We start from the raw sequence: 23,304 nt of genomic DNA, 5'->3' as shown, positions 1-23,304 counted from the left end.
GATTAGCTGTTCAGCAACTTGATTAGTTCACCTAAAGGACATCAGGCAGTTTTTCACTTTTAGGCAAGCTCCCAAAAGTGGTAATGCAAATTGAGACATTTATCCAACACTGGAGCACCCAGGTTCTAGTATTGTTCTAGGCACTGGAGGTAAAAATGGGGAGAAATGCCCCCCTCCTGAAAATCTATTGCAGTACATTACTTGGTGTGTACCTAACTAAAGCAAAAGGTGAAATAGCTTTGGAGCATGATTCAGATTCTGTTCCAGATTCAAAAACAGGTAATCATCTAAGGTTATGTAGATCTTCATCTAAAAAGTTATGTAGCTTAACTAGCAACCTTGTATTTGTAAAGCATGCTGTGAAGTATATAGAATGTGATAGAAGCATAATGTCATTTTCTTCAATAGCAGTATTTTGCACCCTATGGCCTGTTGTCCTGTCCTAAGCCAGGATTGTGAGAGAAACCTGTTCTAGTAACTCCAAGCCACGAATGATTCTTAGCAATTAAGACTGCCTATACATTTACACTTCTCTACCCCTTTTACTAGGTTGAAAATTGAGGCTGGATCTTTTCTTAAAGATGGAAAGTTTAAGCATTTGCTAGGGGGTTAATTATTGCCCCCAAATTTTTGGGTCACTTTTGAAAAACTTGATCTTCCCCTCCATATTCATCTTAACCTGGTTCCAGATTTTTTGGAAGCCAGAAATAGCTGGCAATAAATACTTGTGGAACAATTGTAAACAGCTTATTTCTAAGTGGTGGGCCAAGATTTATTCCGGCAGCAAGGGCCAGTTTGATTTCACTAAACCATGTTGCTGATGGGCTAACTTTTACATATTAATACATGGTATTAGAACCACTTGTATTCCAAAAGGTAAATATCGTTTTTTAGTTTGTGGAAGGGTGGGGTGGAAAGAACCACTCCCAACAACCCGATTTTAAGATGTTAAATATTGTCCCACCTTTAACATACCTAAGGTCTAACTTGTTCCTTTAGAAGGATCCAAGGAAGCATGAGTAAGGAATGAAAAGGGAAAGACTTTCAAACTCTGCTGGAAAGTTGATTTACCATTATCATGAAAGGGGAAAAAAAAAACCAAAACGAAGTTAAAAGCATTTTATTAAAAAAAGTCCATTCATAAAACTGAATAATTCAAGCTGCAAAGCAGCTAACAACTGCATGGCAGTGAAAATGAGGTGCAGTGGCTCAGATAAAGGTTGTCCTCATTAAGGATGTTGCTGCAAGAAAGAAAAAAAAAGTTATCAAGTGTTTTACATAAGCACTTCAAAGATTCTACAATTATACTCGTTCTGTTTACTGGGAACCCAGTTGCTTTAAAACATTTTGCTAAGATAGACTATCTCATTTTTTTTGGTTCTCAGGCACAGCTTGCCATTCTCTAAAGCACTCTTGCCGATCATAAAGTTCATAAAAAGCTTACCTTTTAGCCATAAATTTGGACAGATGAGTTTCTGATTTTTTTTTGTTTTTTTTTTTTTTTTTAAAGAGAGTTGATTAGCCTGGAGTAGCAGACTCCTCCCTAGAAAAGTAAACAACCTTTAGAACTAGCTTTTCTGAGACCAAGTCCCAGCTCAGGGTAAATCCCCCACCCCCCAAAATTAATGATCCACCCTTCCCTCCCGCCATGTTTTGGGGAAGATTTTAATGCATTACTTTGAGCCATTGTTTTAAGGAAATGGGTTAAAGGAAGGTAGCAAATAAAATTAAAGGGCAAAAATATATTGCCACAGTAGAATTAGTGTTCACTTAATTTGGGAGCCAAGTCTAGGGTGTCAATTTAAAACAATTGATCTCCAAAATAACAAAGTTCAGCTTAACTGGACTAGTTTTGGCTCAATATAATTAAGGAAAATATAACAAAACTGGATTTTAGAGAACACTATATGGATGTAAGTAAAATCTGTTCTTACCTACCAGCATAGCAATAAAACCTTTCCTCCTGGTTCTGACTGCTAGTCCTAAGAGTCAGGTGTGCCTTACTCTTGTCTGCCTCCTTTCTTGCGATGGTCACTGAAACTTCACTCCCTCCTAGCTTTCATGGAGCGTGCCGTGGCCTGCCCCTGGCTTATCTGTACTCCACATACCACAAGTGTCTACTCTCAGCTGTAGAGTGTCTGAGCTCGGAGCCATTCGCGCTATACTTGCTAGCAGTTCCTAGTAGCTGAACATCTCTCCTGGATCTTTAAAGGCATTGTCACGAATCCTGAGGTATCTGCAAACTCCCTCAATAGTTAAGGTTCCACCTGCCATTGCAAACTCAGCCAATATCAAACTCATGGAACTATCAACCATGCTTTCCCACCCACCTCCCCCCCCACTCCCTGCCCACCCTCCTCCCCAAACTTCCAAGTAACACACCCATGGGATGGAATACACAGTCCTAGTGATAAACAATTTTCTATGCTACCAGGTACAATGGCACTGAAATTGAGGGTACCAAAGGGAGGGCTCAAGAACCTATGTAACAAATAACAATGATTGGATATTAAGTAACTATAAAAAAGGCTTTAAAGAAATCATTTTCTATACAATTAACAAATTTAAGATGGTTGTGTGATGTACCATATTTAAAGGAAAACTGCAGTTAACATGAATATAATAAGGTTCCTCACCACCTCCATAATTTTAATGTCCAAACAGATTCAATAGTATGGTTAATCTATAAACCTCTACTGGGACCCACCCCCCAGAACAAAGTAAAACTGCTGTTTTCCTTTAATGTAAGCCTGTTTTTGTATTAGAAATAAGATATTCTTACTGGTGCTGGTCAGTTTAAAAAGGTCTCCCAAACACTTCTAATCTGTGCACTTATGGGGTGGCATTAGCCAGCAGCTGGTTTCTATTCTCTGGCAGAGTTTTGAACTTGAATCGTGATAGAAGCATTCAACATTATGAGGGGTAGTGGGTAGGGAAGTCCAAAGCTCTGCCAGTCCCAAATCCATACAGTTGTCATTCCATTCAAGAGAATATTAAATCGTTTATTGATTACACATGATAATGGATGATACACAAGCTTTAATCCCATCTATAATTTTATCTGATACCATAGTTCAATTTAGATATATTGCATAGGATGTGCCAACAATCATATTAATAACCAAATAAACTCCAGGACTTTGCTTGGGTGACCCTTTTAATGGTGAACTCCAGGTCACAACACATTAACTGTCAGTTCAACTACACCAAGGTTTGTGGAGACAATGGCTTCTGTGCCCAAGCAGGTTGCAAATCAATTTCGAATGGAACCTGGCATCACCCTGAAGGAATTCTAACTTCACACTGTTGGGGTAGTATACCAAGATGGCTTCAGAGTAGACTAACTTTACACAGCACATTTAAAAAAAGACACATTTATTCAGCGTCATGATCAGACTATTACATTTAGCAATCAACAGCATGGGTGCAAAAAAAAAAAAATCTACATTAAAACCCTTTGTTGGAATGCTTTACACTTTCCACAGAACAGAAACTAAAATAACCTGTTATACAATTAGTCACAAATACAGTCCTCGAGTTTTTTGCCCATACACATGAGTATTGTCTAAAACATGTCTTCTTTGTAGCAGCTAGGCCCTGCCACCACTGTGCTTGGCTGAGTTCACAAATCTGTTGTAACCTGTAGCTTCCCTGTCACTTCTCTGGCTCTCCTCTCCTGCTAAGCTTTGTTTCCTGTTGAACAATATGGAATAAAGTTGTTAATCTAAACATATTAAGACTCAAAGCTACAATCCAATAGCAAGTTTTGTTTCCCACAAATTTTGCTGATCTGAATATTAACTTAATATCCAAAATTTTACTGCAATTATAATGTTAACTATGTTGCACTGCTCAGCTACATTAGGGTTACTGGGTTATCATTTACAAAAATTAACTTAAAACATAAAAAGGTGTTTACTTACCTGGCAGTAATTAAAACCTTCTGCCACTGCCATAGCTACTGCTGCTGCTGGAACCACCATAGCCACCTAAGAATAGAATTTGTTCCTTTGAAGCTTTGGAAATGCCAACAGTAAGACTTTCTATACAGAGGGACAATAGAAGTTCAAATTTTCTAGAGTTTGAGCTCACATGACTTTCCCAATTTGACTGCAAATTACCCGGTCACTTAAGTTTCCTAAAAGCTTTAAATCGTCAGCATTTCACTATCTATACAAACATTACCTAAAAATTAATATATTTTTTACTGGGACTAGCTATAACTACCCAGCATTTCAACAGTGCATATATACAATACCTTGGTTTCGTGGTTTGGCAAAGTATTGGCCTCCACCACCATAGGGGCCAGAGCTTCTGCCTCCAAAATTTCCTCCTTTCATGGGTCCAAAATTTGAGGATTGATTGTTGTAATTGCCAAAATCATTATAGCTTCCGCCACCTCCAAAGTTGCTTCCTAAGAATGGAAAGAGGACCTTTATCTGTTACTCAAAGATGGTAGTTCTGAATTCTATTTAGCGCTCAGACCAAAAAAAAAAAAAAACACCCACAAAACACAAAACACCAAAAAACCGCATGTTCTGCTTGCCTTCCTCCCAAACTCTGGTAGCTCTAAAGTTTGATGAACTATTTCATCCTTTTCTGGGCAAGGCACTGAGATGAATAATCCAGTACTTTAAGAGACTTATCCAATGTACCGTGGCATAACATATTGTCTAGCCTTGAAGGCCTCTACCCATCCAGGGCACTGCAAACACATGCTGGATATATCCACTAAGTGCCTCTAAGATCCAAAGAAGTTAAGATACTAAATCCTGCTGGAAACTAATCTAATTCTGATTAAAGACACCGCTATCCACTTATCCATCTATCTAATTTGGGAGTGAGGCGGCCCCAGCTTAAAGCTAGGAGGAGGTAGCATTAGCAAGCCCATTAAAAAAGAATACCATGCATTGTACCACATAATGCTTTTAAGAGCATCAAATCCCCTTGTGGGCATAAACTCTAAAGGGCTAATCTAGCTGTTGCACCAAGTACTTGGATCACTGGATACCTACCACTACCACCGCCATAGCCGCCTCCGCCTCCTCCGTTGTTATAGCTGTCATAGCTGCCACTCCCGCCATAGCCACTGCCCTGGTTTCCATAACCCTGTCCACCACTTCCATAGCCTCTGCTTCCTCCAGAGTAACCAGGGCCGCCTCCTCCATAACCACCTACAAGAATACAATTCTTCTCAATAAGACAAAAGTATTCAACAATCAAAACCTGTGCAAGCGTAATGCCTAAAAGCCTGCACGCAGCATGCTGTTATCAGATCTGAGCTTGTCATGCACTAGTTTACTAACCTCGTCTAAAAGTTGCCAAAAGAAATTTCACCTCTGAACTCCTTAAACTTACCATCATTACCAAATCCGTTATAGCCATCCCCACTGCCACCATATCCACCACCACCTCGACTGCCACCAAAGCCACCTGGAAGAGAGAATTTTATACTTTTTGAAGTATATAGATTATACGTAATTTTTACCCTTCTAAATCTAAATCTTTTAAAAACTGCTGCGTTACAAAAATTGTTTTTATACTCAAGATTTAACCTTGTTAGTGAGAAAGCCAGAACTACATTTGGATAAAATTTAACTTTGGAAAGGTTGGCCAGTAGCTGCATCTACTACAGGTTGCAAAGAGGACAACTCATCTGCGGATAATCAAACTACAAGCCTACTATTCTTAGTGGTAAACTATAACCACACATACCTCGACCACTGAAGTTCCCTCCACGACCAAAGTTGTCATTCCCACCAAAACCACCTCCACGACCACCACCAAAGTTTCCAGAACCACTTCGACCTTAAAAGTTAAGTTTTAAATGTTAAATCATACAGATTAGAATTACTTAGCTATCTATACTGATTCATCAAATAAACCCACCTCTTTGGCTGGATGAAGCACTAGCCATCTCTTGCTTAGATAGGGCTTTCCTTACTTCACAGTTGTGGCCATTCACAGTATGGTATTTTTGAACTAGAAAATTATAGAGAGAACATCACCTCAGAGTTTAGAATATAACACGGACTTCAGAGCCCTTAGCAAAGAGCATGCCCCTGATACTTACTGACAATCTTGTCTACAGAGTCATGGTCATCAAATGTTACAAAAGCAAAACCTCTCTTTTTGCCACTGCCTCGGTCAGTCATGATCTCGATCACTTCAATTTTCCCATACTGTTCAAAATAATCTCTTAGGTGATGTTCTTCAGTGTCTTCTTTAATGCCACCAACAAAAATCTTTTTCACAGTTAAGTGGGCACCAGGTCTTTGAGAATCCTAATATGAAAAAGCCCAATTAAGTTACTTACATCAGCAAAGGTATCCCTGATAAAGATCACTAAAATGTGTTAAGACCACAGAAGTGAAGTCCACCTAGTGGCACAGTTCTAAATCGCCAGAGAAAGGAAAAAACTATCACTCACTTCTCTTGAGACAGCCCTCTTTGGTTCCACAACTCTTCCATCCACCTTGTGTGGCCTTGCGTTCATGGCTGCATCCACCTCCTCCACAGTGGCATACGTGACAAACCCAAAGCCTCTGGAGCGCTTGGTGTTTGGATCTCTCATTACCTGGAATGTTAACTCATTTAATACATAGTAAAACCCCAAAAGTTCTTGTCATTTCTACCCTAAGGTTAATAAAAGTCTTCGTATCAACCCTTCAGTTTCCCACTACCCATCTAATATAAATTAACTAGGACCTTCTAATTAGGTAAGGCCACTTTCCCTTATCAAATTATCTTCAACTATAAGCCCGTTAATCTTCATAAGCACACTAATTACAACAAAACAATCCAAGTAAATGAACTAGTTCTACTGGCCTTTTGTCTCTTCCAAGTCTTACCACACAGTCCGTAAGCGTTCCCCATTGCTCAAAATGGCTCCTCAGACTCTCATCGGTTGTTTCAAAGCTCAAACCTCCGATGAAGAGCTTCCGCAGCTGTTCAGGCTCTTTGGGAGACTAGGAGCAGGGGGAAAAACTCGTTACGTGGGGGCTATAATGCCAAACACCTTTGTTAGAAAAAGCAAAACCAGACAACTATGTTACATAGCCCTTATTGTTCCTTCGGGTCACAGCAAGCCACGTGCTTCTCCCCATTAGGGAAGATGGTACGTTGGGGGCTGGGAAGCCACGAGCGCATGCGTCCCTACTCTCCCTCCGACGCACGCGCAACAAAAGGACTCGGCTGGAAGAATACATAACCAGCAGGGAACCGGTACTGTTCTTTTAAGAACTCGCCCCCTGAGACAAAGTAAAACAAAACCAATCGAATGTGCCTAAGTGATTCGCCAGGAGGGGAAAGCCCGGCGTGATAACCAAGTGTTGCAGGACGGCGGGCTCATGGCGACGACGAGGACAAAATGGCGACCTCAACTTTGGGAGGGGTAGGCCCCGGCAGCAACCGAAGAACTGCCGAATGAGGTGGCCCAAGGAACCGAACCAGGCCGCATCGTACCGAACTCAGGAAGGAACGAGGAAAAAAATTAGATTGGAGACAGCGTGTTACTCACCTCTGACTTAGACATGACGGCGGTGGGAGGGGAGACTTAAACGATGCTTACTCTGCGGCGTCCACGGGCAGAAAGGAGTAATCTAACGAACGTATCTGCCAGCCTACCTTCGGCCTCGCTTTTTTATCCCGCCTCCTCGCTTTAGGCATTGGTAGACTCCGCCCCTGAGTATCTCTGATTGGATATTTGCAATAGCTTTTCCCTGCTATTGGTCTGTGGTCCCGCATTGCTGTATAACGTCATCCGTTTGGGCGTTCTACGTAGTCTCCGCCCCTTAGGGGCCATTGGTTCCCGGGTAATATTACCCTTATCTAGTGTGATTGGCTCGCCAACCAATCATTCATATTTGAACGTACCTAAGGTATTTAAATAAATTTTTAATCCTTCATGCCTCGAAATTACGTTCAACTCACTTGGCAAAGTACGGTTAATACTATGTATTAGGAAAGATGTTATCAGGTGACTTTTTTTTTTTTTTTGCAACGACCGCCTGCTGAGCGCATGTGTAGTAAAATGGCGAGTTTACGCAGGCGCATTAAGAAGTTCCGCTTGGCGCTTGGAGCACGTGAAATGGCGGGCGGGAGACGGCGGCGAATCTACAGCGCCTGCGTAATGGCGGGAGTTGTGCCCCGTTTTGCGCAGGCGTAATGGGCGGAGAAAGGGTCCAGTCCCAGGATTGGTCGCGCAGGCGCAGGGAAGGATCCGTTTTGGCGGGCGGTTGGCGTTGCGCAGAAGGCGGTGGCGGTGGTGTCTTGTGGTCCGGCCTCACCACAGAGGAACAGGGAAGACATTAGCGTGAGTGATCGGTCTCGATTGCGGGTAAGTGGCGGATAGAATTGCCTACCCATACGAGGTCTTGAACTGACTCCAATTGGGCCCGTTATTGTGTGAAATGAATGGACCGCGGGGTGGGGGCTAGTGAAGGGGGAGCGGTGCGTACGGCCAACCAATGGAAGAACAGGGGCGGGATGTTTTAGTCCTGTAAGTTCTGTGGAGCTTTGCTGCCGGAGAGTTTGACTGGCTTGTGTATGGGCCAATTGGGTTTGCCTTTAGCTGCCGACTGATCGGTCCTTGGGCCATCGGAATGTGGGAGGCGGGTTTTCTGCTCCTGAGCAGCGTCTCCCTGAGCCAATGAGCACGGAGCGCGCGGTAGGTTGGGCTTCCCCAACAGGCAGCGGGTTGACTTCCAATGGGGAATGCAGGAGTCGGGCGGTTAAATGGATGGACCAAATTTGGAGCCAGTAGGCGCATCGCCTACGGAAAGCGTTCGGGCAGGTCGTCCAGTCAGCAGTCCAGAAGAGGAAGGTCTTAAATTTCGGGTAGTGAAGAGGATTCAGTGCCTGTGATGGCGTGGCGGGTACATATTTTATCCACAATGACTTTTCTAACGAAGCCTTTAGGCCTCCATCCCACATACCATTCTGGTAGGGAAACTATAAGTTTGCTCCTGTATTGCTTCGAATTTGGCATTTTCACCCCCACATCATTAGTTCTCACCACTCAGTACTTTTTAGGTTTTGAGAGGAGTAGGGTAGGTCTTTGGGAACTGACTTCTTTAGGACGACTGACTTGAAATGTTAGAACCAATAGGATAAATCTCTACTGTCGTGGAAAGGCGCCCGAGAAAAATCTACATAATGATGCATCTTTCTGCGGATAAATGGATACTTGTAAATCTATTTACAAAGTTTTGGAAGGCTACATACTATAAAATGTGTTGTCTCTAGAGATAGATTGAGATCTAGGCAGGTTGGATCTCTAAGTTTTTTCAGGGATCATAATTTATGGTTAAATAAAGATGAAAAAGTCAGTTTTTGTGTTTCCAGTCATAATCACTTGCTTCTCACCTCTTCTTTTATCTTTAGACCTCGAGAGAGTGCTGTGTTTTCCTTAAGAACTAAGGTGATCCTCAGGATAAGAATACAAATTATAAGGGGCGCCTGGGTGGCTCCGTCGTTAAGCGTCTGCCTTCGGCTCAGGTCATGATCCCGGGGTCCTGGGATCGAGCCCCACATCGGGCTCCCTGCTCCGCGGGAAGCCTGCTTCTCCCTCTCCCACTCCCCCTGCTTCCCACTCCCACTCGCTGTGTCTCTCTGTCAAATAAATAAAAAAAATTAAAAAAAAAAGTTATCTTTTTAAAATTTGTTTTTTTAAAGATTTTATTTGACAGCAGAAAGGGAACACAAGCAGGGGGAGTGGGAGAGGGAGAAGCAGGCCTCCCCACTGAGGGGATGCGTGGCTCGATCCCAGGACCCCGGGATCATGACCTGAGCCGAAGGCAGTCGCTTAACGACTGAGCCACCCAGGCGCCCCCAAAAGATAATTTTTGTGTATTTAGTACCTGCTAGGGAGACATCACGCTAAGGACTTCACAAGCATTATCTATGTCTCAATGCTTTTATCTTAGTTTCTTCTTTGAGGAACTTTTTCTCTGTGTATGTCTTTCTTTATACCATTAAAGAGTTTCTAAGTCCTCTTTCTGCTCTTCCTTTGAGGATATCTGAATTTTGATAAGTTGCTTAACAACGGTGGTATTTAGGGTTTTAGGGACAGGAGGAGTCAGCCATCACCTGGATTATTCCATTGCCTTGATTATATTTCCTTCAAAGTGTTTATTTTACAGGCATTGTAATCACCTGTTGGTAACACCCATTCAGCTGATTTGAAGATGTTTTGTAAAAGAAATTTTCATTACATAATGGTCATATCAGAATCTAAATTGCTGTCTTGTTCACTGACTTAAGGTTAATAGAAAAATGTTTAAATACTGTAATAAGTTCAACTATATACGAAGTACACTTCTGATTAGAGACCTTTGTGACATTGTACAAAAGTTAATTTTAGTTGCCCTTATAATGAACAGAGATTTGTGTTCTCTGATGCTTGCAAGAGGACAAATTTGTTGCAAATTGTCATAAACTATTTGTTGGTATGCTAATAATGCAGCTGCTTCTGCTGAGTTTATAAGAACTAAAGGGATCTAGATTAAGGTTATCTGTCCCTAATTTATTTAGGTTCAAAAGGAATACAGTCTTGATCTACAGGGTTTCTTGCAGCACTGTTGACATTTTGAGCTAATAAATGCATCTCACCTCCTCCCTCACCCCCATTTGTGACTATCAAAATGTCTCCAGACATTGCCAGATGTCCTGGGGGTGTCAGTGATGGTGGTGGTGGTGTAAAATCTTCCTCAGTTGAAAACTTGATTTAGGGGCACCTGGCTGGCTTGGTCGGAGGAGCACGTGACTCTTGATCTCGGGATGGTGACTTCAAGCCCCACGTTGGGTGTAGAGATTACTAAAAAAAAAAAAAAAAAAACCATTGATTTAAAGTGACAGATGTGCGGGGGGTGCCTGGCTGGGCTCAGTGGAAGAGCATGCATACGACTCTTGATCTCCGGGTCATGGGTTTGAGCCCCACATTGGGTGTAGAAATTATTTAAATAAACTTATAAGAATAAATAAGTAACATGTCAGATGCTGGAATTGATTATCTTGTCAAAATCTTTTATTTTAATAATTGGAAGTTAGAGGGAGAAGATGGGTGAAGTGTTTAGGAAGTGGCCTCTGGTAAATGGATCACTAAATCCTAACGGTTATCTCTTCAGATGTAGAGAGATCATCATTCCATTGGATAAAAGGAAAATTCATTAAGTTTTTACCATTTCTTGCACTTTAAACATGATTGATTTCATCCTTGCATCCTGTATTTGTTTGGCTGCCTAAATAATGGCAAATATGTTTTGGACAAAGGTGGACTCTGGGTTAGATGCTTACTAGATTTTCACTTGCTCCTGGGATTCTTTTGGATCAGTGTGTCTCACACTTTTGATCTTGACCCTTACAAAGAAATACATTTACACTGACACTGTACACATATCGAAACAAGCTTCACTATATGAATATATGTGCATAGCACTCTGGTACTTTCTCATCTACAGTACACTTTCATTTTCTTAAAAATGCAGGTCAGTTTTTGCTGGTTTCGTGGCTGTGTATAGACCCACAGATTGGGGGAAAAAAGAAAACTGATCTGAAGACTAGGTAAATCTTGTCATCTTAGAGTACTCCGAATGGGTTCCACCCATCTCCAGCCCCAGCTGCTTGGATTTATAAACAAATTAACATGACCCTTTATTTGATGGTTTTAATTTGAAAGATTTCAAGATTTGAACATAGGCTTCTTGGTTTACTGTGATGTGCAAGTACACATTGATTTTTTGTGAATTCTCTTATGATGTTAGAGTTAATAGGTCTGATGAATATTTCTCTCCAGTAGGGAAATTTTAGTGGATAACTTTTCATTGATATTCTGAGACATCACATTTAAAACTTTTTTTTTTCCTTAAGATTTATTTTATTTATTTGAGAGAGAGAGAGGAAGCCTGTGCAGCTTGTGTGCAGGAGCCAGGGGCTGGCGGGGGCAGGGAGAGGGAGAGAATCCTCAAGTGGATTCCCCTCAGAGCCAGGTGCGGAGCCAGATGCGGAGCCAGGTGCGGGGCTCAATCCCAGGACCCTGAGATCATGACCTGAGCCGAAATCAAGAGTTGGATGCTCAACTGACTGAGCTACCCAGGTACCCCCACATTGAAAATCTTAAGTTTAGACTTATTTCTTGCCTTTGGAGAACCTGGTTTGGTTTTCATTTGTACTGATCTGTTAACAAGATGTTTAGCCTGTGTTACAAAATTAAATTTCAAGTACTTGTGTTTACAACTTAAGGATGTATTATTGTTGCCAAACCTAAAAGGATAGTGTTCACTAAAAGGGAACATAACACATCTTCACTGGTCTGTCTGAAAACTCAGTAAGTAGAAAGCTATCTGGATAGTAGGTGAGCAGGGTAATGGTTGAGGCAAAATAGAAAAAAGAACATTGCTCTGCAGTGGCTGGATTTTTATTTTTCTAGGAAAGTTTTGGTAGTTTTCAGAGCCCTTGTTTGTAGCTCTAGAAAAGAGAAAGATATCCAGGTTACAGAGGTTTCTGAGAAAGAATAGTAATTTTTATTTAGGTATTTTATTTAACCACATATACTGATTTATATATCTTATTGGAATAGCACATTTAACAAATTCAAGCTTTTCTTGTTCTTTTGCTTGGTCTATTTTTATTTCCATTTACCTTATATGAAATTGGACTTAAAGCTGTGTGCTGTGGATATTGATTTTATTTTATTTTTTTAAAGATTTTTTTATTTATTTGAGAGAGAGAGAATGAGAGATAGAGAGCATGAGAGGGAAGAGGGTCAGAGGGAGAAGCCGACTCCCCGCCGAGCAGGGAGACCGATGCGGGACTCAATCCCGGGACTCCAGGATCATGACCTGAGCCGAAGGCAGTCGTTTAACCAACTGAGCCACCCAGGCGTCCCTGGATATTGATTTTAAAAGTAGTAAATTACAATGTGAGATATCACTTGTAACTGACTCAGCATCGCTGCTATTTACATTGTTATTCATGAACTTGAACTCTGGGCAGTTATCTTTTTTCCCTGACATAAACTTTTATTTTCCTTTCCTCCTTATAGAGGATGCCTTTTAGCTGATCATTGTACTAATGGGAAAGAGTCCAGGTCATCCTGAGAAGAGTTGGCTTGTGCAGAGTCCAAGATACAGCTTTGTTGGATTTCTGTAAGCTACTCGAAGCCACATATTCATTTCTGATGACAACTTTACACTTGTGTTGGCAGAACACCCACAGTGACAACTGGTGCCTATGTTTAGTCTGTCCAGGAGCTCTACCAGCTAACATGTTTGGGGAAAAACCTACACTGTTCTTGTTAGCTATGTAAATATTAGACCTTGCTGAGTTTGTCTTCCTGGATCTGCCAGTATTTTGGGGGTAAGTTACATTCTCTGATTGCCTTAATTTACCCTTTGAAATGAGGGATTTAAAGGTTTTAGGCATTCTTTAGGTTACTTGAAGTACAGTTCTTTTTGGATCGGTAACTGGTTTTATATATATCCAGTTTATGATTTTTAAAATTTTATTTCTCTTGTGGCTGCTGGCACAAATTACCACAAACTTAGTGGCTTCAAACAACAGGAATTTATTCTCACAATTCTGGAGACCAGAAGTCTACAGTCAAGGTGTTGAGCCCCCTCTGGTCCCTTCCTTGCCTCTTCCAGCTTCTGGTGACTGTCAGCCTCATCTCTCCCTGCTTTTTCTTCACATTGTCTTCTCTGTGTCTCTGTCTCAGTCTCAGAACTGCCTGTCATAAGAATAGATGTCATTGCTTTTAAGATCCAACCAGATACTCCAGGATAAATTTTTCCTTTCACATCTTTTGCCATATAAAGTAATGTTCATAAGTTCAAGGGATTAGGACTTGGGTATCTTTGTGGGGGCCATATTCAGACCCCTATAACCTAGTTCTCTAACCCTTATCCAATAAATTTAACCTAATTCAAAAAAGAAAAAGTTATGGGGCACTTGGCTGGCTCAGTCGGTTAGATGGCTGACTCTTGGTTTCACCTCAGGTCATGATCTCGGGTTGTGAGATGGAGTCTCGAGTGGGAATCTGTTTCAGATTCTCTCCCTCTAGCTCATGTCCGCTTGCGCGCATGCGCGCTCTCTCAAATAAAATTTTTTTTAATGGAAAAAGTTAATTAAATTATCTTTGGTTTCAAGAAAAATTTACTTTTAAAGATTTTATTTATTTGACAGAGAGTGGGTGTATAAGCAGGGGGTAGTGGCAGAGGGAGATGGAGAAGCAGGCTCTCCACGGAGCAGGGAGCCAGATGCGGGGCTTGATCCCAAGACCCTTGGATCATGACCTGAGCCAAAGGCAGACACTTAACCAACTGAGCCACACAGGCACCCCAAGAAAAAGTTATTTATTTATTTTTGAGAGAGGGAGGGGCAGAGGGAGAGAAAGAATCTTAAGCAGGTTCCACACCCATTGTGGAGCCTGACACTGGGCTCTATCTTGCTACCCTGAGGTCTTGACCTGAGCTGAAATCAGCTTAACCAACTGAGCCACCCAGGTGTCCCGAGAAAAGTTATTTTTAAAATGAGAGGCAAATGGGAAAAAAAGCTCAGAAAACTTAGATTCTCTTCCCTCTTCTGTCATTAACTACTGATATAACCTTGGGTGAGCCATTTGCCCTCTTTGGTCCCTAGTTTCTTCGTCTTATATGGAAAGAATTGGATAGGTGATTGCTGATAGCCTTCTAGACCAAAGACTTTCATGAAATGATGCCTGAATTGTCAGGGAGTTTGTTTTTTGAAGTCAGTGATTTTAAATGTGAGTGAAGAACTCATTCTAATATTTTGGGCCAGTGGAGGCCTTTGCCTAGGATTTGAGGGATAGATGACTGACTTGTTGACTGGTCGTCAGATCCTTCGGGTATTAACATAGGGTAACAAATTTGTTAATTGTGTGTGGTTTTCTTAAAAAAAAAGTATAATGGATAGGTTGGGCCATTTTTCACTCTCATCCTAATGAGGCTGTGGACTGTGTAGTCTGGATTTCCTTTCCAGTAAGAACAGTTTGTCAAAATTAAACTGTGACAGATTTTCCTACCTGAAACTAGGTTGTGGAGCTAGTTTTCACATGCAGTCTTACTCTTCAGACTTAACTGAGTGCCTGTTCCATCATACTTCATTGCTAGAAACGACACTACGAAACACGGGGTTGAGGTGGTATTGTTGAAAGAACTATTCAAAGGTCAAATTTTTAGTACAGTCTCATTTCTTACATGGAGAGGAGGAGGAGGAACCAAATTGAATTCAAGTATTTCTCTGATTATAATCTCCATTTCTTGGAATAAAACAAGTTCATATCTGAGTCAGCAGGCATAATTATGTCGGAATAAAATGCCCTGCTAAAGAGGTCAACCAACAGCCTGGGAAATCTATCTTAAGTTTGGTTTCTGAGGCAGATCCTTGAACTCCATGTACCTTCTTTCTCATCCCTAAATCAGTAAGACTCACTTACCTCACAGGGAGTTGTGGAGGGTAATATACTGCTAATTTGTTCAGTATTTCACAACAATAAATTATATGTAAGGATCTGATAAAACATCGACAAACCCCATTTATATGAGTAGTTGGAGACAGGCAGAGATATAACTTACAGATAGTTCAGAAAATTTATTAAAGTTATTTTAACTTCCTCTATCATCAGACATCTTACCTTCTGTTTGCTGCATACTTTCCAAAGAGTTTTTTTGTTCTTTTTCCATAACAGACCTGAGGTAGGTAGGGCAGATAGCTAACACCAGATTAGATGATAAAGGGATCAATTCATCAAGAAGACACAAGAACCTAAATTTTACACAACTAATAATAAAACTTCAAAATACGTGAAAGAAAAAACAATGGAACTGAAATATATACATCTATAATTATATTAAATGCTTATAAGTAACCCATGGATCAAAGACATCACAAAATTAGAAAATATTTTGAGGGCGCCTGGGTGGCTCAGTTGGTTAAGCCACTGCCTTCGGCTCAGGTCATGATCCTGGAGTCCCAGGATCGAGTCCCGCATCGGGCTCCCTGCTGAGCGGGGAGTCTGCTTCTCCCTCTGACCCTCTACCCTCTCGTGCTCTCTGTCTCTCATTCTCTCTCTCTCAAATAAATAAATCTTAAAAAAAAATTTAGAAAATATTTTGAACTGAATAAAAACGATAACATGACCTTAAAATTTGTGGGATATAACTAAGACAGTGCTTAAACGGAATTTTATAATATTAAATGCTTGTTTTTAAAAAAGCAGAAAGGTCTAGAGTCTGTGACCTACATTTCTCTCTTAAGAACCTAGGAAAAGAAGAGCAAGTTAAATTCAAATTAAGCAGAAAGAAAATGCTAAAGATAAAAGCAGAAGGTAGTTGGTGAAGTCTAAAACAAAAATAGAGAAAATCAATGAAAGTGAAAGTTGGTTTTTGAAAAGATCAATAAAATTAATAAACCAAGCAAGTCTGATCGGGGGGGAAAAAGACACGAATGACTAATAATCAGGAATAAGAGAAGGGATATCAGTACTGTCTCCTAGAGACATTGAAAAAGTAGTAAGGGACTATTACGATCAACTATACCAGTGCATTCAATGTCTTAGATGAATTGAATCACCTCCTTGAAAGACAAACTGCCAAAGTTCACTTCAGAAGAAATACAGAACCTCACTAGCTCCATATTTATTAAAGAAATGAAATTTGTAGTTGAAAATGTTCCCCCAATGAAAACTCCAGGCCTGAATGGCTTCACTGGTAAGTTTCACCAAACCTTCCTCCACCCCTTACCAATTCTTTAAGGAAGAGATAGAGCAATTCTACAAACTCTTCCAGAAAATAGGTGAGGAAGGAACAATTAAAGCATTCATTATTTTTAACATCACCTATTGTCAGGCAAACTTCTATTTCCTTTATGTGTGTGTGTATTTTTTTTTTTTTTAAGATTTTTTTTCCTGAGGATGTTATTCTAGAGAGAGGGTGAGCCCGTGGGGCGGGGGTGAGGGGGGCACAGAGGGAGAGGGAGAGAAAGAATCTCAAGCAGACCCCCTTCTGAGCGTGGAGCCTGACACGGGGCTCTATCCCTTGACCCTGAGATGATGACCTGAGCCAAAAATCAAGAGTCGGACCCTCGACTGACTGAGCCACTGAGGCACCCCAAGATTTTATTCTTAAGTAATCTCTACAGCCAAGGTGGGGCTCAAACTCTGAGATCAACCCTGAGATCAAGAGTCACATGCTCCACCAACTGAGCCAGCCAGGCAACCCCCCTTTATATTCTTTTTAAAAGTGTTCTCCAGGTTTTTCTCTTCCCTTCACAGTAGAGATAAGTAGGGCAAATAACACCGTTAAGATTAACTGAACTGGCTAGTTTGAACTTTCAGTTACCTAATTGGGAGAGGACCACATCTCCTTATTCCTAGTCCTGATTTTGCCACTGTTAACAAGCTGCCTCTTTAGAAGCTTTTTTGTTAACAGCCTTTGGGGACAGGACTAACCAGTGCTGACTTCGCCAAGGAGAAACTGTTAAAATCCTCAGCCCTTAAGTTGAAGACCGGGTTAGACTTAGTGCCCATGCAATGTTTGACACTTACGTACCAAGCCCTCAGTAAATATCCCAGAACGAGGATCAGAATAGCAATGTTAATCATCCCTTCAGCATAGGATTTAAATTAGGATTGCAGTTGGAACCCGGATAAAAAGATAGAAACATCTTATTTGGTTTAAGGAACACATCAGAAGATGTGGAAGAGCTGGATGGTCTGAGATTGGCTATCCCTTTTAGCCGTTAATCTGGTGGTGGCCTTTCTTTGCATTTAACTATCAATATATCTGAAGTGTAAAACACACTTTTATGATATTGTGGCATAGTAACTCACACTTAAATGTCAATAGAGACGCTTGCAAAGACCTACAAGGTTCAATAATTTCTGGTGTGGGTTTGTTTCTCCTGTCATCACCCATTATGTATTTTTTTACAGCTTTTAAATTGCCACAGAGAGAAATTGGTCAGGATCATAATAGATGGCCAAGGAGCTGCCAAGGATACCGTTGCATGGATGGGAAAAAGTTCAATACTGCCTTGATTTTATTTATCTAAATTGTAGGCTATGACTTCAATATAATTCATGTTGCTAATATACCAAGGTAACGGCAAAGCACAGAATTATGCCATATGTTGAAGGAATGCTCTCTTTTACTCCATGAAGTTTTACAGTCTGAGATATCTAACTCCAATTATATAAAAACTCTTTTTTTTGTCAGCATTTATTAATCAGATTTTAGCATATTGACTTAAATTATAATATCTCAACAGTTAAATTAGAGATTTTAGTTTATGGTTATGCAAATTAATTTTTATGTCTCTTGAATGTCTTCTCTAAGGCTATGAGAGAGCATAAATTGTCTGGTATAGCAGAGGCTTTTCCTTAAAGGATTTGTTAGAGTAACCTGGAGGGGTCTTTGTAACCCTTAAGCTGCTGATGTCCAAAATCTGTACAAGCTGGATGCTGGGAAATAAGCACCATGTCTTAATTTTATGGCTGTTTGAAAAATATGACTGTTCTTTTACTTGGGGGTGGATACTTCATTTCTCTTTTAACCCTTCCATATTTTGTGAACATGCTCTGCCAAAGTGGTATCTAAAAACCCAAGATTCATAGTAACTACTCCAACATTGTTATAACCCATATTTCTTAAGATTTATGTATGGTAAAATTGCCAGGTTCTTCATGAAAGGTAACTGGGTCTACTCGTTCATGCATCATCACATTTAATTAAGAGAGGAGTGGGTATGAGAATAACACCCACCTGAGACTGTGGTGCCTTAAGAGGAGTTCAATACATTGCAAGGACAAAGTTGTCGGAAAGCACCATCTGGAAGACATTTGCCCATAGTGGTGCCAAATTCTACTTTCTCATAAATCTTGGAACAATTGGATATCTAACTTTGCCCAGTGATGGGTTTAGGTGTGGCCTAACTAAATTTAAAGAAGACTGACACTTGAGAGAAGAAATTCAGTGGATTTTAATAAAGGAAAAAATCCATATAAAATTATTTTGTGGGATTGTGATCTTGTAATGAGACGTCAAGAATTTGTGCGTTACTGCTAAATATGCCAGTGAACCAGACTGATAACTTTTAAGCAGTTCTGAGAATTGCTGTAGTACACATTCCTTTATATTTTTTAATGGTGGTCAGAGCTTGGAGGAGAGTACAGCTGTATAAAATTTATAAGGCAGCCTTTATCTCTGTTTATAATGTATATGTTTTAATCTAAAAGAACAAAAGGCCCTTTACTCCTTTGCTCACTGGAGCGGGAGGCTTAGATAATCGACAAACAGGATACTTTGCCCCAGAATAATTCTGTGACTGGATGAGGCAGTGCCTTGGCCTGATTTTTAAAGAATCACAAACTGGAGTTGCACTAGCCAAACGGAGAACATTTCCTCTCTCCACACTCCTTTCTATTAATAAAGTTTGTGTTGTCTATATGTGGCTTGTTAATGATAGGGGTGTTAACGACCATAGTTAATCTTCCTCCTCAACTCTTCCCTAATCCAGTCTCTTAAATAGACATTTAAAAAGCTTTTAACTCCTCTTGAATTGGGTGCTCATGGGCTTTTGGTGGAGGTGGAGTGATAGTTATCAGCCCATTTAACAAAACCTGAGACAGCCAGGACAGCTGTAATGTGTATCTCTATGCTGTGTTTTTGTTAAAATGCCACATGGCTAATACTTTGGAAATCATAAATCTAATAGAGAAAACATCTTTATAGAGGGTATTTTAGTTTTGTGCTGTATGTGTTACAAACTTAAAATCATTGGTGGTGCTTCTAGATCCATAAAGAACAAAGAATATAGACTAGATTAAAACGGTTCTGTAAATTTGGTTTCTTTTCATCTATTTTATTTATTACAATAAGGCTATATAGAGGACGCCTTGAAGACAATGCTGCAGCTGACTATCTAATCTTCACTTAAGCCACTAACTTTCCCAAAGCCCTTTGGGGAGAAATGGGAATTTCTCAAGCCTGGGCCAACTGAAGTCACCCAACCGCAGCATATTTAATTAATACATGTGATAGGGAGCTTTGCATATGCCCTCACCCCTTTCCCCTCTTTATTGGAGGCTTTCTTTCTGGAGGATTTTGCCTTCTTACTAGGCTTATAGATTTTAATTTTATTTATTTATTTATTTATTTGACAGAGAGAGACACAGCGAGAGCAGGAACACAAGCAGGGGGAGTGGGAGAGGGAGAAGCAGGCTTCCCGCCGAGCAGGGAGCCCGATGTGGGGCTCGATCCCAGGACCCTGGGATCATGACCTGAGCCGAAGGCAGACGCTTAACGACTGAGCCACCCAGGCGCCCCTGGGCTTAATAGATTTTATATTGAAACTCTAAGATAGGGGTGCCTGGCTGGCTCAGTCAGTAGAGCATGTGACTCTTTATCTTGGGGTTGCAAGTTTGAGCCCCACATTGGGTGTAGAGATTACTTAAATATAAAATCTTTGGGGGGGGAAGAAACTCTAAAATGAACAGAGAGCTCACTGATTATGTGTTTTGACATTTGGTCTGACTACCACCTCCAAATAGTTCAGTGGGTGGTTCAGTGAGGCAATTTACCAGTTGGTTTTCATTACTTTTTTAAAAATACAAAGCAAGCTCAGAGAAAGATTTAGAATTATGTTGTATATATACTTTTGCTCGTAAGTAGTGATGAAAATAAAATGTGCTACACCAAGATCTAAGAAAAGCCACCAAGACAGCTGGCATTGCCAAGTAGTGAGTGGAGGGACTAGAGCAAAGCCTGAACTGGACAAACAGATCCCAGAAACCCTATGTGGGCGATTCTGTGAATCCAGGATTGATAAATGCAAATAGCTAACCATTACCTCTGTTGTTCTGGATTGCCCCAGTTTTCTCTAATGGCTTCTCTAACTTCTGGGGACTGACAGTTTCTTACACATTTTTTTTTTAAACCCTTATAATGAGTGGGATTTTTTGGTCCTTCTTCTCTTTCTGCTTCACTTCCTCACCTCTTCCTTTTTTTTTTTTTTCCCCTGGAAGATTTATCTGTTAAAGAAGTCTTCTGTCATCGACTTGGAATGTGGGTTCTGCCTGGGCCTGACCACAAAGCTCTTTGATGTTTTTCCAAGGCTGACTTCTCACCAGATCCCTGGTTTAGGGTTTTTTTTGCCCAGCACTCGGAGGCTTGTAAGGTGAATTTGCCTTGTGTCGTTGATATGAATGGTTGGTGGGGCCTTCTCTTTTCTCATGTCCTGATGGGCAATTAAATTGCTGGAATCTATGTGTAGTTGTTGATGCCTTTACCAGAGAGTTACTGTGTATAGTCAAGAAAGGGCTGAGAGCTGTTAATGCCCGAGACTCTAGAAACTTGAGAAGCTGCTCACCCCTTCCTATGGAGATTTCTACAAGGATAGGGTTGCGCTCAGAGGCTCATCCTCTCTTCCTTATTCATGGTATCGGGATTCTACCTTAATCACTCCATCATCCTGCCAGCCATGTCTCATTTCTCATACTTGAACGCTCCTTCCTCTCAAGCTCAGCGTGAACCACCAGTCTTGATGCTTTATCTGGTACAGGCTCTAGCCCTTAAATTGTCCGTCTGGCTTTGTGTTTCATTTGACCCTAATACACTGGGTCGCACTGTCTAAAAGAGAATTATGTTCCCTCCGATGTCTGAGTGCATTTCTCATTTCTTACTGCTGCTCCTGAGCAGATCTGTAACTTCAAGGTTAAGATAAGACACATTCCATCAGAACTATGTCGTCATCCTTGCCAGCTTCTGATCTGTGACTGTCCAGGAGATTTATAAGACAGTTGCGTGCCATTCTTTACAGAATATTATGGTTGGACTCTGACTCCTGGCATCAGGCCCAATTTGATTTGTCAGCTGTTACAAAACCCATTTCCCAAAGAGAAAGGGACCTTAGCTGTGTGCCCTTTTAGGCAGTTCTTAAAAGAGTGGGAAGGAGGAAATTGATCTGACATTATTTCCGGATGTTTTAGGGAGGGGGTAGACACCAGAATATTTTTGTCCTTCTCCTTGTTGATTTCACTTTTTTTTTTCTGAAAGGTTTTACTAAAATACTAACGTTGCTGTCATTCTTTATCTCTTCACAGAATTACTGTTAGTCTTTTCATACTGCCATCTCCAATGCTTTTCTGAGTTTTAAGGCATAAGAATAAGTATTTTATCCTTAAGAGAGAATGTACCTGCTTATTCTCTGAAGCTTTATTAGTTTACCGGTACCTAGTTAACAAAGATACTTTTCCTTCTTTGTTGCTATCTCCTAACATTTTGAGCTGCAGGAGTTAACTTCTTGTGATAGGGTTTAACAGCTTAGGAATTTGGAAGGTCACATATTTCCTGTTGCTGTTGTATTTGGCCCTATATTTTTACAAAAGCTTCTCTTTGGGGGGACTTACCAGCTCTTTGGTCTCTATTTAAACTCGCTGTTTCCCTAGGAGGTAGGCAGTGGGGATTTGGCCCATTTTAGTGATTCTGGGGTTAGATCTCAAATTTACTCAAGGTCACACATGGCAAGTTAATCACACAGTGAGAACCCTGATCTAATTCCTTTAGCATTGTTTTTATATCCCTTAACTACACAAAGTATTAAAAAGTTAGGAAGAGTCCAAAAAGGCAGTTTTACCCAGAGATTTTCTGACAGGTACATTCAAAATTGAGGAAATCTTCTGTGGTTAAAAACTGTCTACTCTCATACCCCTGTGATTACTTCTGTTTGATAAGCGAAATAATCACTATTCTCCACCTTTTCTTCAGTTGGGGTCTTTGCTGTTGATTGTCCCTTTTTCTTACTCTCCTATGGCAGCAACCTCTGGCTCTAAAGACCTGAATTGTAAAGCAGAGGAAGGCTTTAGAGCTCTCCAAAATGTTCTTTAGGGCCAGGAGAAAAGAAACTTTATGGGAGTGCAAGTCTCTAAGTAGCTCTTTTCTTTATCTCAATCCTCCTTTTTTCAAGTATTAGGGATTATTGATACATGGAGTTTTAAATTATTATAAATGCTTCGGGTAGGCAGTAATTACTTAAAAATTTGTTTCATAGCATTACAATAACAACTAATGAAAGTGTTTTTTTTTTAAGATTTTGAGAGAGCAGAGAGCACAAGTGGGGAGGAGGGGGAGAGGGGCAGAGGGAGAGGGAGCAGCAGACTTCCCGCTGAGCAGGGAACCTGATCCCAGGACCCTGAGATAATGACCTGAGTGGAAGGTAGACCCTTAACTGACTGAGTGAGCCACCCAGGCACCCCGAAAAGTGGTTTTAATTCAAAAATAATGGTTGTGA

General features: G+C 40.7%; 2 protein-coding genes across 6 annotated transcripts in view; one reads left to right on the top strand and one right to left on the bottom strand.

Annotated features, from left to right (window-relative positions):
- Positions 1 to 1,105: 1,105 nt before the first annotated feature.
- Positions 1,106 to 7,626, bottom strand: HNRNPA1 (heterogeneous nuclear ribonucleoprotein A1). 4 transcript variants are annotated; one of them, XR_015768856.1, is made up of 12 exons: positions 7,520 to 7,626; positions 6,852 to 6,968; positions 6,431 to 6,577; positions 6,074 to 6,284; positions 5,890 to 5,982; positions 5,716 to 5,808; positions 5,359 to 5,433; positions 5,016 to 5,174; positions 4,259 to 4,414; positions 3,924 to 3,989; positions 1,445 to 1,543; positions 1,106 to 1,241 (listed from the first exon to the last, which is right to left on the bottom strand). XR_015768856.1 is itself a non-coding variant. In XM_088026129.1 (11 exons), the coding sequence occupies exons 1-10, from the start codon at positions 7,532 to 7,534 to the stop codon at positions 3,934 to 3,936; spliced, it is 1,122 nt and encodes a 373-aa protein (XP_087882255.1). In that variant the 5' UTR covers positions 7,535 to 7,626; the 3' UTR covers positions 1,106 to 1,543; positions 3,924 to 3,933. The 4 variants fall into 4 exon arrangements, 3 of the variants coding, with proteins under 3 accessions (XP_087882255.1, XP_087882254.1, XP_087882256.1); XM_088026129.1 differs by having other exon boundaries at positions 1,106 to 1,543; XM_088026128.1 differs by lacking the exons at positions 1,106 to 1,241; positions 1,445 to 1,543 and adding an exon at positions 2,989 to 3,693.
- Positions 7,627 to 8,204: 578 nt separating this feature from the next.
- CBX5 (chromobox 5) overlaps positions 8,205 to 23,304 on the top strand; it is a 36,540-nt gene continuing 21,440 nt past the window's right edge. Inside the window, exon 1 of one of the 2 annotated variants that reach the window (XM_028125494.2) lies at positions 8,205 to 8,338. The gene's annotated coding sequence lies outside the window, so the exon portion shown is untranslated. Of the gene's footprint in view, positions 8,339 to 8,694; positions 8,877 to 23,304 lie in introns of those variants that run through there. The other variant, XM_028125496.2, reaches the window with a different exon arrangement.

This window comes from Eumetopias jubatus, unplaced genomic scaffold (assembly GCF_037043125.1).
Source record: "Eumetopias jubatus isolate StellerSeaLion01/CBP00866 unplaced genomic scaffold, mEumJub1_p1.0 scaffold_8, whole genome shotgun sequence".
Lineage (NCBI taxonomy): Eukaryota > Metazoa > Chordata > Mammalia > Carnivora > Otariidae > Eumetopias > Eumetopias jubatus.
This window is presented reverse-complemented; position numbering and strand designations above follow the sequence as displayed.